General features: G+C 62.8%; 1 protein-coding gene across 8 annotated transcripts in view; it reads left to right on the top strand.

The window, feature by feature from the left end:
• The window catches only part of LOC115639890 (ras/Rap GTPase-activating protein SynGAP-like), a 48,158-nt gene that overhangs the window by 10,476 nt on the left and 19,077 nt on the right, over positions 1 to 18,605 (top strand). For all 8 annotated transcript variants that reach the window (XR_003997762.1, XM_030542825.1, XM_030542826.1 and 5 more), the window contains exons 2-9: positions 9,969 to 10,066; positions 10,491 to 10,612; positions 14,768 to 14,921; positions 15,395 to 15,493; positions 16,201 to 16,755; positions 16,907 to 17,051; positions 17,478 to 17,622; positions 18,068 to 18,304. Coding sequence is in view for 7 of the 8 variants with exons in the window: in XM_030542825.1 (XP_030398685.1) it covers positions 9,969 to 10,066; positions 10,491 to 10,612; positions 14,768 to 14,921; positions 15,395 to 15,493; positions 16,201 to 16,755; positions 16,907 to 17,051; positions 17,478 to 17,622; positions 18,068 to 18,304 (1,555 nt within the window). In the remaining variant the exon portion in view is untranslated. The remainder of the gene's footprint in view (positions 1 to 9,968; positions 10,067 to 10,490; positions 10,613 to 14,767; positions 14,922 to 15,394; positions 15,494 to 16,200; positions 16,756 to 16,906; positions 17,052 to 17,477; positions 17,623 to 18,067; positions 18,305 to 18,605) is intronic.

Raw genomic sequence — 18,605 nt, forward strand, 5'->3', positions numbered from 1 at the left:
GGCTGGAGTGCTGTGCAGGTAGATGGTGTGAGGGAGGGGTGGCAAAAGGGATGGATGGATACAGAGGTGTGTGTCGGGATGGATGGATAGAAGGGTGAAACCAGACACAGATACAGAGATCATATTGATAGATGTGTAGGGTGATGAGGGATAGAAAGTTGGCTGGATTTGAAGGAATAGGTAGATGTGTGTGAAGGAGAGTGCATGGTGATGGATAAAGGGGTGTGCATGGAGACAGATGGTGTTGGAGGGGTGTACGGGGATGAATGAATGGATAGGTAGATGGGTGTGAAGACAAGCGTGTGGTGAAGAATAGAGGGTGTGAATGGAGATAGATGGTATTGGAGGGATGAATGGATAGAATGGTGCATATAAGGATGGGTGGATGTTGTGGAAGGATGAGTGCTTAGGTCAGTGGCTTGGCGTGTATGTGTGGGGAACAGGAAGTATGATGATGGACAGACATTTCCTGAGGGATGATGGACAATCAGGGCTCTAGCTATGTCTTTGCTAGACAGATGGGTATATATGGTGTGTTTGGAGGGGTGGATGGTAGATCCGTCTGGGGATGGACAGAGCGTGAGCCATCTCTGGGGATGGATGTAGGGAGATTTCGGTCTCTGGGGGCAGGAGGGTCTTTGGTGGTAGTGTTATGGGAGATGAAGGATTAACTGGAGTGAGTGTCTCTTTGACGCTAATTGTTTCCCTTTGGTTCTCATTCTGCTCACATGCTTCCACAGCCTCCCAGCCTGCTTGTTCGTCAATCAGCTGTCACTCTGTCAGGGCCGCTTCCTGACGGACACGCTCTGGTGCCGGCTAGGCTCCCTCCCAGAATACTGACCTAGTAAGGAGTGGGGAGCTAGGTCACAGAGCACCAGGAAAATATGCTTATACAAGAATATTGTTGAGTTAGCACTCAAAGATGTATCGTCTCCCTCCCACAGTCCTGCTGATGTTCCACAGCCCTGACAAGAGGGTCCTCCCACCCCATAGCCAGTCCCCCTTAATCCTGACCCACAGCCACCAGCTTCCCTAGCAAGGATTCCATCTGTTCTGCCCATATCACTCAATCCTGATCCCTAGCCTGGGCCCCTCTGCTCTGCCCACATCCCTCAATCCGACCTGCTGTCCCAGCCTGGGTCCCCTCCACTCTGTCCACATCCCTCAGTCCTGACCCACAGCCCCCTGCTGTCCCAGCCTGGCTCCACTCTGCTCTGCCCACATCCCTCAGTCGTGACCCGCAGATCCCTGCTGTCCCAGCCTGGGCCCCCTCTTCTCTGCCCATATCCCTCAATCCCGACCCCCAGACACCTGCTATCCCAGCCTGGGCCCACGCTGCTCTGCCCACATACCTCAATCCTGACCCACAGCAACCTGCTGTCCCATCCTGGGTCCCCTCCACTCTGCCCATGTCCTCAGTCCCGACCCGCAGCCACCTGCTGCGCCAGCCAGGGCGCCCTCCTCTCTGCCCACATCCCTCAATCCTGACCCACAGCCCCTGCTGTCCCAGCCCTGCTGATGCCCCTCAGTTTGATCCCACATCCTCCCCACACCTTTCTAGTTTATTTTAAGAGGCAGCTACAAAAGCTCTGCAGCATTTGATGGCTACAAAGGGCTCTTGGGGCTTCAGGTTTGAGGCGAGTCAGGCATGAGGAATGTGTGTGCGTCGGTGACCCCGATGTCAGCAGCCACCCTGCTCCATGCCTGGATCAATCGCTTGCATGAGTCACTGAGCAGGGAAAGTAGGACACGGGCAACTCCTGGCATGATAGTCCCCTGAGTTGGGGTGGGCAGCCCTTGCACATGGAGCCTGACAGGGAACTAGGATCAGGGCGCTGGACTGTGGGAAGATGCCAGCCACACACACAGCAAGGGCCCCAGTCCTGAGGCTGTGGGAGGAGGGACAGCTCTCGCCAGGGGGAGAGACACTGAAACCAACTGGGGACCCTGGTAGCCCCTAGTGTTCCTGTCCCCAAAATCAGGCAGAGATGGAGTTAATGCACACCTAGGAGTCAGGACTCACAGGTTCTCTCCCAGGCATTGCTGTGTGATTCTGTCTCTCTCTTGTAGGGACTAACCTGCCCCCTATTACCTCGCAGTCCCAAATGGATTGATCCCAATAACCCCTGTGTGGCAGGGCAGGGCCATTACGGGTTTGTCACAGATAGGGACTGAGGCGTAGTGACTGGCCCAGGGTCACACAGGCAGTCTGTGGCAGAGCTGGAAACTGAACCCAGGGCTCCACAGTCCTGGACTCATGTCTGGTGTCAGATATTCTCTCCCATCCCTGGGCTGTGGGGTTGCCTGTGTGCCCCAGCCCTGGGAATTCGCTGCCTGGCAGGACCCAGATATTGGGTGAGCAACTGTGCAACTTTAATCTGCAAAGTTGGTAAAACTTGTCACTAGTGAGCCGTGTCTAAGGGACCTGTTGGCCCCGGTCCTCCTGAACTCTAATTACCTCCTGGCATCCTAGCCAAATCCCCCATGCTCCACTCTAGACATGGCTGCATCTCAGCACCATGCAAGGGATCCTTGTATAAACAGCACCCAGGCCCCACCCCAGAGGCGGCTGCATCTTAGCACTGGATATGGGATCCCTGTATAAACAGCACCCAGGCCCCACCCCAGAGGCGGCTGCATCTTAGCACTGGTTGAGGGATCCCTGTATAAATAGCCCCTGTGCCCCACCCCAGAGGCAGATGAATCTTAGCACCAGGTAAGGGAGCCCTTTATAAACAGCCCCCATGCCCCACTCCAGAGGCAGCTGCATCTCAGCACTGGGCAAGGGATCCTACTATGTTGGCTGTGTAGAGTTGCTGGGGAACAGCTGCATCCCCCTCCGAGTGCTGCTACCACTCCCTGTTAATGAGGCATCATGGATGGGAAATGTCAGGGTGTTTTCCATGGAGACCTGCTGGGGGGAGGAACAGGCTCTGGCTGGGCTGCGTGTAACCAAGGGCATTTCACAGCAAAGGCAGAGGGGCTGGGGGAGCCAGAGCGGGGGAGGCTGCATTGAGTTGGCACAGCTGGCGTGTTCCCAGCTCCCAGCTGAACCCTTTCAGCCCGAGGGGAGCCCTTTGCTAACAGCATGTGAGGCTACTCCTCTGCCCCCACAAATGCGGCCACCTCTGGGGCAGAGCATGTCAGCCAGGAAACTGCCACATAGTAACACTGCAGAGGACAGCCAATCCTGCTCCAGGGGATGCAGAACTAGTTCACCTGCGCACTGAACCGAGACTGGGAGGAAAGGACCCACTACCCACCTCCCTGCAGCCCAGCCCCTAGCAGTGCCCTGGGGCAATGGGGAGCCCTGACTGCCTGGGGAGAGCCCCCTGCTGCCCCCGCCCCACTCCCTGCAGCACAGCCCCTAGCACTGCCCTGGGGCAATGGGGAGCCATGACTGCCTGGGCAGAGCCCCCTGCTGCCCCCGCCCCACTCCCTGCAGCACAGTCCCTAGCACTGCCCTGGGGCAATGGGAGCCCTGACTGCCCGGGCAGAGCCCCCTGCTGCCCCCACCCCACTCCCTGCAGCACAGTCCCTAGCACTGCCCTGGGGCAATGGGGAGCCCTGACTGCCTGGGGACAGCGCCCCCTGCTGCCCCAGCCCCACTCCCGGCAGCCCAGCCCCTAGCACTGCCCTGGGGCAATGGGGAGCCCTGACTGCCTGGGGACAGCGCCCCCTGCTGCCCCAGCCCCACTCCCTGCAGCCCAGCCCCTAGCACTGCCCTGGGGCAATGGGGAGCCCTGACTGCCTGGGCAGAGCCCCCTGCTGCCCCCACCCCCTGCAGCCCAGCCCCTAGCGCCGCCCTGGGGCAATGGGGAGCCATGACTGCCAGGGGAGAGCCCCCTGCTGCCCCATCCCCACTCCCGGCAGCACAGTCCCTAGCACTGCCCTGGGGCAATGGGAGTCCTGACTGCCCGGGCAGAGCCCCCTGCTGCCCCAGCCCCACTCCCTGCAGCACAGCCCCTAGCACTGCCCTGGGGCAATGGGGAGCCCTGACTGCCTGGGCAGAGCCCCCTGCTGCCCCCGCCCCACTCCCTGCAGCCCAGCCCCTAGCACTGCCCTGGGGCAATGGGGAGCCATGACTGCCAGGGGAGAGCCCCCTGCTGCCCCAGCCCCACTCCCGGCAGCACAGTCCCTAGCACCGCCCTGGGGCAATGGGGAGCCCTGACTGCCTGGGGACAGCGCCCCCTGCTGCCCCAGCCCCACTCCCTGCAGCCCAGCCCCTAGCACTGCCCTGGGGCAATGGGGAGCCCTGACTGCCAGGGGAGAGCCCCCTGCTGCCCCAGCCCAGCTCCCGGCAGCACAGCCCCTAGCACTGCCCTGGGGCAATGGGGAGCCCTGACTGCCTGGGGAGAGCCCCCTGCTGCCCCCGCCCCACTCCCTGCAGCCCAGCCCCTAGCACTGCCCTGGGGCAATGGGGAACCATGACTGCCTGGGCAGAGCCCCCTGCTGCCCCCGCCCCACTCCCGGCAGCACAGTCCCTAGCACTGCCCTGGGGCAATGGGGAGCCCTGACTGCCAGGGGAGAGCCCCCTGCTGCCCCCGCCCCACTCCCTGCAGCACAGCCCCTAGCACTGCCCTGGGGCAATGGGGAGCCATGACTGCCAGGGGAGAGCCCCCTGCTGCCCCAGCCCCACTCCCTGCAGCCCAGCCCCTAGCACTGCCCTGGGGCAATGGGGAGCCCTGACTGCCAGGGGAGAGCCCCCTGCTGCCCCAGCCTAGCTCCCGGCAGCACAGCCCCTAGCACTGCCCTGGGGCAATGGGGAGCCCTGACTGCCTGGGCAGAGCCCCCTGCTGCCCCCGCCCCACTCCCTGCAGCCCAGCCCCTAGCACTGCCCTGGGGCAATGGGGAGCCATGACTGCCAGGGGAGAGCCCCCTGCTGCCCCAGCCCCACTCCCGGCAGCACAGTCCCTAGCACTGCCCTGGGGCAATGGGGAGCCCTGACTGCCTGGGGACAGCGCCCCCTGCTGCCCCCGCCCCACTGCCGGCAGCACAGTCCCTAGCACTGCCCTGGGGCAATGGGGAGCCCTGACTGCCAGGGGAGAGCCCCCTGCTGCCCCAGCCTAGCTCCCGGCAGCACAGCCCCTAGCACCGCCCTGGGGCAATGGGGAGCCCTGACTGCCTGGGGACAGCGCCCCCTGCTGCCCCAGCCCCACTCCCTGCAGCCCAGCCCCTAGCACTGCCCTGGGGCAATGGGGAGCCCTGACTGCCAGGGGAGAGCCCCCTGCTGCCCCAGCCTAGCTCCCGGCAGCACAGCCCCTAGCACTGCCCTGGGGCAATGGGGAGCCCTGACTGCCTGGGGAGAGCCCCCTGCTGCCCCCGCCCCACTCCCTGCAGCCCAGCCCCTAGCACTGCCCTGGGGCAATGGGGAACCATGACTGCCAGGGCAGAGCCCCCTGCTGCCCCCGCCCCACTCCCGGCAGCACAGTCCCTAGCACTGCCCTGGGGCAATGGGGAGCCCTGACTGCCAGGGGAGAGCCCCCTGCTGCCCCCGCCCCACTCCCTGCAGCCCAGCCCCTAGTGCTGCCCTGGGGCAATGGGGAGCCATGACTGCCTGGGCAGAGCCCCCTGCTGCCCCAGCCCCACTCCCGGCAGCACAGCCCCTAGCACTGCCCTGGGGCAATGGGGAGCCATGACTGCCAGGGGAGAGCCCCCTGCTGCCCCAGCCCCACTCCCTGCAGCCCAGCCCCTAGCACTGCCCTGGGGCAATGGGGAGCCCTGACTGCCAGGGGAGAGCCCCCTGCTGCCCCAGCCTAGCTCCCGGCAGCACAGCCCCTAGCACTGCCCTGGGGCAATGGGGAGCCCTGACTGCCTGGGGAGAGCCCCCTGCTGCCCCCGCCCCACTCCCTGCAGCCCAGCCCCTAGCACTGCCCTGGGGCAATGGGGAACCATAACTGCCTGGGCAGAGCCCCCTGCTGCCCCCGCCCCACTCCCGGCAGCACAGTCCCTAGCACTGCCCTGGGGCAATGGGGAGCCCTGACTGCCAGGGGAGAGCCCCCTGCTGCCCCCGCCCCACTCCCTGCAGCCCAGCCCCTAGCACTGCCCTGGGGCAATGGGGAGCCATGACTGCCAGGGGAGAGCCCCCTGCTGCCCCAGCCCCACTCCCTGCAGCCCAGCCCCTAGCACTGCCCTGGGGCAATGGGGAGCCCTGACTGCCAGGGGAGAGCCCCCTGCTGCCCCAGCCTAGCTCCCGGCAGCACAGCCCCTAGCACTGCCCTGGGGCAATGGGGAGCCCTGACTGCCTGGGCAGAGCCCCCTGCTGCCCCCGCCCCACTCCCGGCAGCCCAGCCCCTAGCACTGCCCTGGGGCAATGGGGAGCCATGACTGCCAGGGGAGAGCCCCCTGCTGCCCCAGCCCCACTCCCGGCAGCACAGTCCCTAGCACTGCCCTGGGGCAATGGGGAGCCCTGACTGCCTGGGGACAGCGCCCCCTGCTGCCCCCGCCCCACTGCCGGCAGCACAGTCCCTAGCACTGCCCTGGGGCAATGGGGAGCCCTGACTGCCAGGGGAGAGCCCCCTGCTGCCCCAGCCTAGCTCCCGGCAGCACAGCCCCTAGCACCGCCCTGGGGCAATGGGGAGCCCTGACTGCCTGGGGACAGCGCCCCCTGCTGCCCCAGCCCCACACCCAGCAGCCCAGCCCCTAGCACTGCCCTGGGGCAATGGGGAGCCCTGACTGCCAGGGGAGAGCCCCCTGCTGCCCCAGCCTAGCTCCCGGCAGCACAGCCCCTAGCACTGCCCTGGGGCAATGGGGAGCCCTGACTGCCTGGGGAGAGCCCCCTGCTGCCCCCGCCCCACTCCCTGCAGCCCAGCCCCTAGCACTGCCCTGGGGCAATGGGGAACCATGACTGCCTGGGCAGAGCCCCCTGCTGCCCCCGCCCCACTCCCGGCAGCACAGTCCCTAGCACTGCCCTGGGGCAATGGGGAGCCCTGACTGCCAGGGGAGAGCCCCCTGCTGCCCCCGCCCCACTCCCTGCAGCCCAGCCCCTAGTGCTGCCCTGGGGCAATGGGGAGCCATGACTGCCTGGGCAGAGCCCCCTGCTGCCCCAGCCCCACTCCCGGCAGCACAGCCCCTAGCACTGCCCTGGGGCAATGGGGAGCCATGACTGCCAGGGGAGAGCCCCCTGCTGCCCCAGCCCCACTCCCTGCAGCCCAGCCCCTAGCACAGCCCTGGGGCAATGGGGAGCCCTGACTGCCAGGGGAGAGCCCCCTGCTGCCCCAGCCTAGCTCCCGGCAGCACAGCCCCTAGCACTGCCCTGGGGCAATGGGGAGCCCTGACTGCCTGGGCAGAGCCCCCTGCTGCCCCCGCCCCACTCCCTGCAGCCCAGCCCCTAGCACTGCCCTGGGGCAATGGGGAGCCATGACTGCCAGGGGAGAGCCCCCTGCTGCCCCAGCCCCACTCCCGGCAGCACAGTCCCTAGCACTGCCCTGGGGCAATGGGGAGCCCTGACTGCCTGGGGACAGCGCCCCCTGCTGCCCCCGCCCCACTGCCGGCAGCACAGTCCCTAGCACTGCCCTGGGGCAATGGGGAGCCCTGACTGCCAGGGGAGAGCCCCCTGCTGCCCCAGCCTAGCTCCCGGCAGCACAGCCCCTAGCACTGCCCTGGGGCAATGGGGAGCCATGACTGCCTGGGCAGAGCCCCCTGCTGCCCCCGCCCCACTCCCGGCAGCACAGCCCCTAGCACTGCCCTGGGGCAATGGGGAGCCATGACTGCCAGGGGAGAGCCCCCTGCTGCCCCCGCCCCACTCCCGGCAGCCCAGCCCCTAGCACTGCCCTGGGGCAATGGGGGGCCATGACTGCCTGGGCAGAGCCCCCTGCTGCCCCCGCCCCACTTCCGGCAGCACAGCACCTAGCACTGCCCTGGGGCAATGGGGAGCCATGACTGCCTGGGCAGAGCCCCCTGCTGCCCCCGCCCCACTCCCGGCAGCACAGCCCCTAGCACTGCCCTGGGGCAATGGGGAGCCCTGACTGCCAGGGGAGAGCCCCCTGCTGCCCCCGCCCCACTCCCGGCAGCCCAGCCCCTAGCACTGCCCTGGGGCAATGGGGAGCCATGACTGCCTGGGCAGAGCCCCCTGCTGCCCCCGCCCCACTGCCGGCAGCACAGCCCCTAGCACTGCCCTGGGGCAATGGGGAGCCATGACTGCCAGGGGAGAGCCCCCTGCTGCCCCCGCCCCACTCCCGGCAGCACAGGCCCATAGTGCTGCTGTGAGGCCAGCACTAACTGAGAGGGTTAAGTGACCCCTGATGAATCACCTCAACCCCCAACACCTCCACTGACCCCCCACTCATAGGATCATAACCCCACTGAGACCTCCCACCCAAGGGTGCATACCCCCAAGACCTCCACCGAAAGGGTCATACCTCAAACACCCTCACTGAGCCCCCCAGCCATGGGATCACGCCCCCAACATTGCCACTGAGCCCCCCAGCCATGGTGCGTACCCCCAACACCTTCACTGAGCCTCCCTGAGAGTATCCCCCCCCAAGAAACATGCCCAGCCCCCCGATTACACCCCAGCCCGGAGAGCTCCGGCCTGGGAATCATGTCCTTGCCCTGACTCTCACCCCTGCCAATATGCCATGATGTAACTCTGCCTTCTCTCCTACCCCCTGCTCTCCCGGCGTCCTGCTGAGTGTTGATGAGCTGACCTGTCCCACTCTCATTACTGCAGCGCTGTTTCATAGCTGATTGTTAGGGTTGGAAGGGACCTCAAGAGATCATCTCGTCCAACCCCCTGCTCAAAGCAGGACCAATCCTTGGGGGAAGCGGGGAGCCTCAGCCCCTGGGCAGCGGCTGCTGAGGCTGAGGACAGGTTGTGTGGAGTCTGGCCCAGGGATGAAGCCAGCTGGCCTGACCAGAACTAGGCTGAGTCCCTTCAAACTTGTAACACATAGTGGGGAGCAGGCAGGGTTGGTGCTCGCACCCAGCTGATGGAGGTGAAAGGGGGCAGGTTCAGGGTGTTTTATCTGTTCCTCTAGTAGGTTACAGCGGTGGGCGTCAGGCCTGTGGGATTCTATCCCTCACTCTGGGAGGGCAGTGTGGGGGCTGGGAAGCGTGTTGGGGGTGTCTGTGCATATTGGGGGGGGTCACAGTGCTGTTCTCTGTGTGGCGCGAGTAAAGTTGGGGCGCTGGGCTGTCTCTGTCTCCGCATGGTGCTTGTGATCCTCGGCATACCAGGAGACTCCTGCACCTTCATCTGCGATGTAGTGGCCACAGATACTGAGCAGAATTGGGGGGCTCCCCCACTTCCCACCAGTGTCTGCTTCCCTGACTGTGGGGGGTGGAGCCCTAGCCGAACTCCCATCACCACCCCTGGGGATGCTCCCCGTTTTCTGGTGACCTCATACAAGAGGGGAAGCCACATGCAGCTATAGAGCATGGAGAGAACTCAGGCACCTTGGTTCCCAGTCTCAGCCTCCCCCACCCCCAAATGCAGGAGGCTTGGCTGCCAGACTCCCATATGGATGGGGGGTGTCTCTGCTTTGATGCTGGCAGAAGATGTGCTGCCCCCAGCTATCACATGCAGCTTGCTCCCAATATCTGGGTTTCCAAGGCTGCAGGGTGGGCTCATCCTCTCCCCCAGTCAGTCTCCATCATTGGGGCTGGATTAGAGCCGATGGCCCCTAGAGGGGACAGGCCCCGTGTCCCATAGCCTACCCCCTGAGCCAGTCAGTTCCCTCCCCTGGGGCCAGATAGGAGCCAGCACCCCCTGGAGAGGAAAGGCCCCATGTCCCATTCCCCGCCCCCTGAGCCAGCCAGTCCCCTGCCCTGAGGCTGGATCAGAGCTGGCATGGCCTTTAGGGCAGAGTCCTTGAGCTGGGTGTAGTGCTGAGTAGGATAGTGGGATTCCCTTCAGAGTCTTGGTTGTTACCCTTGCAGGGTGGGCAGGGCTGGGGCACCCCGTGGTGGAATTCTGACCTCCCTCCTCCCCCCAGTAACCAGATCTCTCCCCTACACTCTGTTTTCAGAACACCACGTGAGCCGCTCCCGGAGGAAGAGCGTCCCTGCAGGGAAGCAATACAGCATCAACATGGACGCACCCCCGGCACCCCCATTCCGGCCCTCGGTGAGAGACCTCCCCTGCCCTGACACACATGGAGACACACAGTCACCCTCACACTGACACATGGGTCTGCACTCTCATGGGCACTTCTACTCACTGATTCACACACCCCCAGACTCACACTCACTGACAGAAGGACTGATGCTCAGAGGCTGTCACAGGCGCACTCACGCACACATACACGTTCATGCTCACTGCCCCCCAGGTGCATGGGTTCTCTGAGAGGGTAGTGGAGTTAAGTGGTTAGAGCAGGGGAGCTTTCACTCTTCTCCCAGAGCCGGGGATAGAACCCCTGAGTCCTGGCTCCCACTCCATCCCCCCAAACCCACTAGCTCCCACTCCCTTCCCAAGTTGGCACTAAAACCCAGGAGTCCTGGCTCCCTCAGTGCCCCCTCACCATCTCACTCTGTCTATCCCCTACCCACAGCAGGGCTTCCTGAGCCGGCGTTTGAAGAGCTCCATCAAACGGACAAAGAGCCAGCCCAAACTGGACCGGACCAGCAGTTTCCGCCAGATCCTGCCACGGTTCCGAAGTGCTGACCATGACAGGTGAGAGCGCCCCTCCGGTCCATATCCCACCTCCTGGCACTGCTGCAGAGAGCAGCGTGGGGCTCCAAGGCACAGACTCTGCCCACACTGCCAGGGATCACTACCCTGGTCAGGGACCCCAGTTCCAGGCACACATAATGTCAACTGTCTCTTCCTTCTCCATGGGAACGGCTGCCCCATACCAAAGGCAGCTGCATCTCGAGGGATCCCTGTATTAACAGCCCCTGCAACCCACCTCGACAGTAGGCATGTCGGTAGTGATGGGCAGACAGTTATGGGGCTTCCTTGATAAAACTTTGTTATGACCTCAGGTGACAGGAGGAGGTTGCATAGGGGGGATTGTCCCCTCCAGTCCGTTCTCTGCAGGGGGCTGTGCCCTGTTGCACTTCCTGCATCTGGAGTTGCTGATGTCTCTTTCAGAGGTGTACTCTCCATTTGGGGGTTGTGTAGGACTGGGAAAGGAGGAGTTGGGGGGAGGGAAAAGAGGAGGGGGCATTGTGGATGGGAGGCAGCCAATGATGGGAAGGAAGCTGGGGAAGCGGAGAAGGAGGGCAAGAAGGAAAGAGAGCAACTGGGCATTGAGGGGGGCAGCCAGTGGTGGGGTGGGAATGGGGGAGCTGAGGGGAAAGAGGCACCCAGTGGAGGGAATGGTGAGGGGAGTGGTTGAGGGAGGTAACCAGTAGGGAGGAATGGGGAGGAAGCAGCCAGTGGAGGGCAGGAAAGGGAGGTAGCCAGTAGGAGGGATGGAGGGTGGGAGAGGCAGCCGGTGTGAGAAGGGGTGGGAATGGGGGTGGGGGGAGGCAGCCAGCTGGGGAAGTGGGGCTGGCAGGCGGAAGTGGTGCTGCTGGATGCCGGGAGCTGTTTATAGCCGGAGATGGTGGGTGGGAGCCAGGAGCAGAAGCCGGATCCGGCTTGGCAGAGTTCCCAGCCCTGGCCCGACTGATCCTCTCTGCCTCCCTGGCTGCTGGAGCCTGGCTCGGCCCCCCAGCATCCCTGCCCCACCCGGTGAGTCCTCACTGGCCCAGTGGGGAAAGCAGGGAGCAGGGAAGGCACAAGCAGGGGGACAGACACCTGCCCAAGTGGGTGTGGGGACATGAGGGGGCCCCAAGGGAAAGGGGAAGGGGTGCATGCATGTCAGTGTGTGTGTGCTTTTGTGACGTGTGCGTGTGCATGTGAGAGGTTAAAGCCATGCCAAACTTTTACTGTATGAGGAGCTGAGTGACTCAGGATTGAGAGACTTTCATGTTAGGATCCAGCAAGATTGACCACAGGGGTGGGGTGGGAAGAAAGTAAACCCCCTCCCAACGCACACAAGCACACGCACATGCACGCTCATGCACACAGGCACACACCTGTGCACACGCACAGGTGCACATGCACGTATACACACACTCATGCACACAGGCACACACCTGCGTGTGCGCGTGCACGTACACAGGCACACATCCACGTATACATACATACTCATTCACACAGGCACACACCTGCGTGCACATGCACACACACACAGAGGTGCACATGCACGTATACACACACATTCAGGCACACAAGCACACATTTGCGTGCGCACACACACAGGCACACATGCATGTATACACACACACTCATGCACACAGGCACACACCTGCACGCACACATGCGCACACACACACACACAGAGGCGCACATGCACGTATACACACACACTCATGCACTCCTAAATGCTGGTTTGTAGAAGTCTGCTCTAGGCATTAGCTGGGGCAAGTCTCTGGCCTGCACAATAGCAGGGCGGGGGGCAGGGGCAGACGTCACTATATGATCACGATGGTCCCTTCTGGTTGTAGAACTTCTGCATCTTCCACAGCCGGGTGCAGCCCAAGCATGGCTGACTGGGGACAAACCAAGGTGGGAGGGCTCCCGGAGAAAGGAAGTAAGGTGGGCGCTGCTCTGCCTGTGCCCTAGTGCAGCACTAGGGGTGCTGTGCCAAAGGGTGTGGGATGCACTCCCTTCAGCATCAGGGCTGGCCCCAGTTAGGGATGCTGTGCTCCAAGGCAGGAAAGGAAACACACGGGGCCTGGGCTCCAGTGTCCTGGCCACATTTGGGCACCAAGGAGTCCCTGGAGCCTCACTAGGGTATTGCTTGGGTACAAGGTTCTCCTGCCCATCCGGTTTCACACTCCTGTTCTGTTTCTATAGTCCTCTCACCCCAGCCCAGAGTGGCTACATCTCAGTATTTGTGTGACGTATAACGTCTATAGAGCTGTGCAGGCTCTCTGTGTATAGGAGGGGCAGGCATGTGGATGGAGGTTGTATGGAGGCATAGCAGGGGGCAAACGGGGGAGTGCCTGTGATCTGCCCCCCATTTGTAGACAGCTCCCGGTGCAGCTGTCTTGGTATCTGGACTCCTGGCTCCCCACCAGGTTTGGGATCCCCAACCCCTAGCTTGTCCCCTAGCCCAGTTGCCTCCCCTCTGGCCCTACCCCAGTGTCTTCAGCAGCCTCTCAACCCTGCTTGGGCTCCCCATTCACATCCCCGGCTTCCTCCGTTCCTATGTCTCTGGCTCTTCTCCCCCCAGCCTGGGCTTCCCGCTCCTTGTATTCTCTGCCTGCCCCCCAGGCTCCCCAAGTTCAAACTGGGTATCCCCCCTTTCCTGTTCCCTGTCTGGGTTCCCCCGGGCCTGCTCCAGGGCTCCCTTCCACAGGCCCTTGCTCTGCCTGGCACCCGAGGCCCACTGCCGACACATCCCTGCCTGGCTGGGTGAGTATTTTTAGCGGCGCCCGCCCCCACTCTGCTCCAGTGACGGCAGAGCCGAGCCCAGCCGAGCTCTGAGTCGCTGCCTCCCGGAGACGCAGGGGCCTCTCCGCTTACGCAGCCCAGTCACTAAAAATAACCCGCTGGGGGCGGCCACTCACCTGCACCATTTGTGGGGTGCCTTGTGTGTCCTCGCCAGCATGGGGCATCCTCAGGGAACTGAGAGCAAGGACTCCTGGGTTCTATCCCTGGCTTGGGGGACTGGGGGGTCTAGTGAGTTTGGGGGGCTGGAAACCAGAACTCCTGGGTTCTATCTCTGGCTTGGAGGATCGGGGGCAGGGGGGTTGGGGACTAGTGGGTTGGGGGGCTGGGAGCCAGGACTCCTGGTTTCTGTCTCTAGCTTGGAGGATCGGGGGCGGGGAGGGGGGGTTGGGGTCTAGTGGATTGGGGGGGCTGGGAGCCAGGACTCCTGATTTCTATCTCTGGCTTGGAGGATTCGGGGGGTTGGGTGTCTAGTGGGTTGGGGGGGCTGGGAGCCAGGGCTCCTGGGTTCCATCCCCAGCTCAGGGAGGGCTGTGGGGGTTAGCAGGTTGAGATGGGGGGGTTCTAGCCCCAGCTGGGAGGGGGGAGAGGTTGACGTCTAATGGGTTTGTAGCAGGGTTTGGGAGTCAGGATACCTGGGTTCTATACCCAGCTCGAGGAGGGGCATGGGGTCTAGTGGATTTTGGGGCGGGGACTGGAAGCTCCTGTGTTCTGTCTTTGGCTTTTGCCAGAGACTAGAGTGATTTTGCAGGGGGGTGGGTGGGTGTTAAATCCCTTTCCCCTCTGTGTCTCAGTTTCCCGCTCTGTAACAGGGAGGTAATGGTGCTGCCCCTCTGTCCCTGTTCTAATGTGGCTTGGTGTCTATGAAAATGCTATGTGATTTACCTGTGGGTTGCAGCCTCCAGGATGACCCCCAGGGACCCTGCTTGGGGCCCTCCTCCCCACTCAGTTAATTTGTGTTTGTCTCTGACTCTCTCTCTCTCTTTCTCTCTCTCTCGTTCTGCGGTCCAGACCCCCCGGCAGTGCAGAATTGTCTATAGGGGCCCCTCCCATGGCCAGCCGCTGAATCCCCCAGGTACCCCCCGTCCCGGGCACCAGCTGTCTGTGTGGTCTCACCAGTGCCATGGCCACAGCTAGGGCATGTTCTGCACACACCCCGGGAGGCTGTAGGACCCCCTGCCCCCATAGCTTGGCTGCCCACACGCCCCCCTCAGTGGCTCCAGAGCCTATGTCTCAGTTGTCTCCCCCTCCTTCTCCCCTGTCCCATGCTTGTGTCATGGCACCAGATTCACTGTGTTTGATCCCGCTGCACTGGACTCACTCCAATGACACGAGACACAGGGCCCGCAAGCCCCCCATCTCACCAGCTCCCCTCCCCTGCAGAGCCCGCCTCATGCAGAGCTTCAAGGAGTCTCACTCCCACGAGTCCCTGCTGAGCCCTAGCAGCGCGGCTGAGGCCCTGGAGCTCAACCTGGATGAGGACTCCATCATCAAACCCGTGCACAGCAGCATCCTGGGCCAGGAGTTTTGCTTTGAGGTGCGGCAGCCCAGCCCGGGGCACTAGCACCTACAAGGCAGCAGGGCCCAGGGACTAGGAGCCACTGGGTTCTGTCCCTGGCTCTGGGAGGGGAGTTGGATCCAGTGGGTTAGAGCAAGGGGGCTGGGAGCCTGGGTTCTATCTCAGGTCTGGGAGGGGAGTAGGGTCTGGGGGGTTAGAACAGGGGGGCTGGGAGCCTTGATACCTGGGTTCTATCCCAGCTCTTGAAGGGGAGTGGGGTCTGGTGGGTGGGTTAGGGCAGCGGTCTGGAAGTCAGGATTCCTGAGTTCTGTCCTCAGCTCTGGGAGGGGAGTGGTGTCCGAGGGGGGTTGAACTCAGGGGCTGGGAGCCAGGACTCCTGTGTTCTCTCCCCAGCACTGCAAAGGGAAGGAGATGTATGGCTGGGCACCCCGTCAGGGTGTATGGAAGTACATGTGGCGCTGCTCAGCTGCTCCTCATTCTCTCTTCCTCAGGTCACCACTGCGTCCGGCACCAAGTGCTTTGCTTGCCGCTCAGCCGCAGAGCGCGACAAGTGGATCGAGAACCTGCAGCGAGCCGTGAAACCCAACAAGGTGCTGTAGTGGAGGGAAGTTGGGGGGCAGGGGAGCCCCGGGGGAAGAGGTGGATACTGGCTGACAGGAGAGCTAAAGGGCAGGAGGCTTGGTCCAGCCCCCCACAGCTGTGCACACATGTCCCTCTCTCCCCACATGTTCGCCTGCTGCCCTACTCCTCCGGAGTTGTGTCCTCCTGCCTGAAGCTACTGTTACAGCCCCAATTTACCACAGAGCACACGCAGTTCCCCACAGCAACAACCCACCTGCCTGCGTCCAGTAGCACTGACCCACACACCTCATAGCATTGACCCCTGCCTGGGTCTCATAGCACCGACTCACACACCCCATAGCACCGACCCCTGCCTGGGTCCCATAGCACCGACCCACACAGCCCATAGCACCAACCCACCTGCCTGGGTCCCATAGCACCAACCCACACACCCCATAGCACAGACCCCAGCCTACATCTTCATCCCCCTGCCTGTGCCCCATAGCCCTGATCCACCTGCCTGTCCCGTTCCTACACCCCATAGCACTGACCCCTACCTACATCCTCATCCCCCCAACTTGCCTGCACCCGATCTCCCTGTGCTCCATAGCACTGACCCCCATCTAACCCCCTGTGCCCCCCAGGATAACAGCCAGCACCCACCCCATCTAACCTCCCATGCCCCCCAGGGTAACAGCCAGCCTCCAAGCCCCATCTAACCCCCTATGCCCCCCAGGATAACAGCCGGCGGGTGGACAATGTGCTGAAGCTGTGGATCATTGAGGCACGGGAGCTGCCACCCAAGAAGCGCTATTACTGCGAGCTGTGCCTCGACGACATGCTCTACGCCCGCACCACCAGCAAGATGCGCACGGACAATGTCTTCTGGGGCGAGCACTTCGAGTTCAACAACCTGCCAGCCGTGCGCACCATCCGCCTGCACGTCTACAAGGACACGGACAAGAAGCGCAAGAAGGACAAGAGCAACTACGTGGGCATGGTCAGCATCCCCATTGCCAGCGTCACCGGGCGCCACTTCGCCGAGCAGTGGTACCCGCTCAGCCAGCCCAGCACCAGCAAGAGCAAGGCCGGCTGCCCTGCTGTGCGTGTCAAGAGCCGCTTCCAGACCATGAGCATCCTCCCCATGGAGCTGTACAAGGAGTTTGCTGAGTATGTGACCAACAACTACCGCATGCTGTGTGCCGTGCTGGAGCCGGTCCTGAGCGTCAAGAGCAAGGAGGAAGTGGCCTGCGCGCTGGTGCACATCCTGCAGAGCACTGGCAAAGCCAAGGTACCGGGAGAGTGGGAGGGACGATGGCAGAGTTGGAGGACAAAGTGCCCTCTGAATTGTCTACCTCTCAAGTCCTTCTGGGCACGAGGTAGGGAGGTTTGGGGTGTTGGGTCCCCTCGCTCACTCCCCCGACCGGGCCTAACCCCTGCAGGATTTCCTCTCGGACATGGCCATGACGGAAGTTGATCGGTTCATGGACCGGGAGCACTTGATATTCCGGGAGAACACCCTGGCCACGAAAGCCATAGAGGAGTATCTGAAACTCATTGGCCAGAAATACCTCAAGGACGCCATCGGTGAGTGAGGGAGGGGGAGGGATTTGCTTACCCTTGTGGGTGTGGGTGCACGCACACACTGTGGGTGAGTCTGGGTCCTGTGCGTGTGAAGGGAGGCATGTGGGTCTGTGCACCGTGCCTGCAGGGATCTGTATGCCCAGAGGGTGGGATCTGTGCTCTGGGGTTTAGGGGCGTTAGCCCTGTACCCAGCCTGGTGATGGGGTGTGATCCCCAACCGAACAGCTGGTCCTGGCACTGGGATACACCTGAGTTGACATCTCACTCCATCTGGTCTCTGGAGAGGCTGGTGGAGTACCCCCTCCCCAGCTTCAGGCTCCTGACGGATAGGATGGAGTGTGCAGGGAGGTAGGAGCTGTTTCCTGGGGCTGTGTCCGGCCTGGCACCCCACTCCCTGCCTCACTAGCTCTCTGCCCTCTGTTCCTGCAGGCGAGTTCATCCGGGCGCTCTACGAGTCAGAGGAGAACTGTGAGGTTGACCCCATGAAATGCTCCTCGTCCACCCTGCCTGACCACCAGGCCAACCTGCGTATGTGCTGTGAGCTGGCGCTTTGCAAGGTCGTCAATTCGCACTGGTGGGTGCCAGCTGGCAGAGGCATGGGGGCATGTTCAGGGGCAGGGAGTGAGCAGGTGCTGTGCAGGGTGGAGGCAGGAGGTGGAGGGCCAGGGGAGGGAAGAGGTGGTGAGGGCACTGAGAGTTCAGGCAGGAGCTGAGGAAGGTGTGTGCCCTATGGCGAGGTGTATGGGGGACTCCGGAGCTCACTGATGTCCCTGCCACCCCTGCACTCTGTTCCCATGGGAGCTGAAGGCCATCGGTGCCCTGTGAAGGGGGGTGGGCTCAGGGCTGTGTGTGGGTCATTGATGACCCCTCTGCCCTCCCCTCAGCGTGTTCCCGCAGGAGCTGAAGGAGGTCTGTGCCCTGTGGGGAGCGCACGGGCTCTGGGGGTGGCGCATGGGCTCTGGGGGCATATGGTCTCAGAAGGCCTGGGGGTCACTGATGGCCCTTCACCCTCCCCACAGCGTGTTCCCACGGGAGCTGAAGGAGGTGTTTGCCTCGTGGCGTCTGCGCTGCGCTGAGAGGGGCCGTGAGGACATCGCTGACCGGCTGATCAGTGCCTCGCTCTTCTTGCGCTTCCTGTGCCCGGCGGTCATGTCGCCCAGCCTCTTTGGGCTCATGCAGGAGTACCCGGACGAGCAGACGTCCCGCACGCTGACCCTCATCGCCAAAGTCATCCAGAACCTGGCCAACTTCAGCAAGTGAGAGATGCACCATGGACCAGGGCATCAGGGTGGGACATCACGGGTGTGGGGAATGCTGTTTTTTAGGGGGGCGACTTAGGGTTCTACACCCTGCTTACTCAAGCCACCCACCCTTGGCAGGTTTCAGCCACACAGAAGAGTGTGTGTCATTCAGAGATGAGTTCCAGGAGGGTTCTGTGCATTGTATGGGGCTGTATGTAGGGAGTGCTGTACTCCATGGACCCCTCTGCCCGCTGGCAGGGTCAGCAGCAAAGGAGTACATGACGTTCGTGATCGAGTTCCTGGGTGGGAGTGGGTC

This window comes from Gopherus evgoodei, unplaced genomic scaffold, assembly GCF_007399415.2.
Source record: "Gopherus evgoodei ecotype Sinaloan lineage unplaced genomic scaffold, rGopEvg1_v1.p scaffold_144_arrow_ctg1, whole genome shotgun sequence".
Lineage (NCBI taxonomy): Eukaryota > Metazoa > Chordata > Testudines > Testudinidae > Gopherus > Gopherus evgoodei.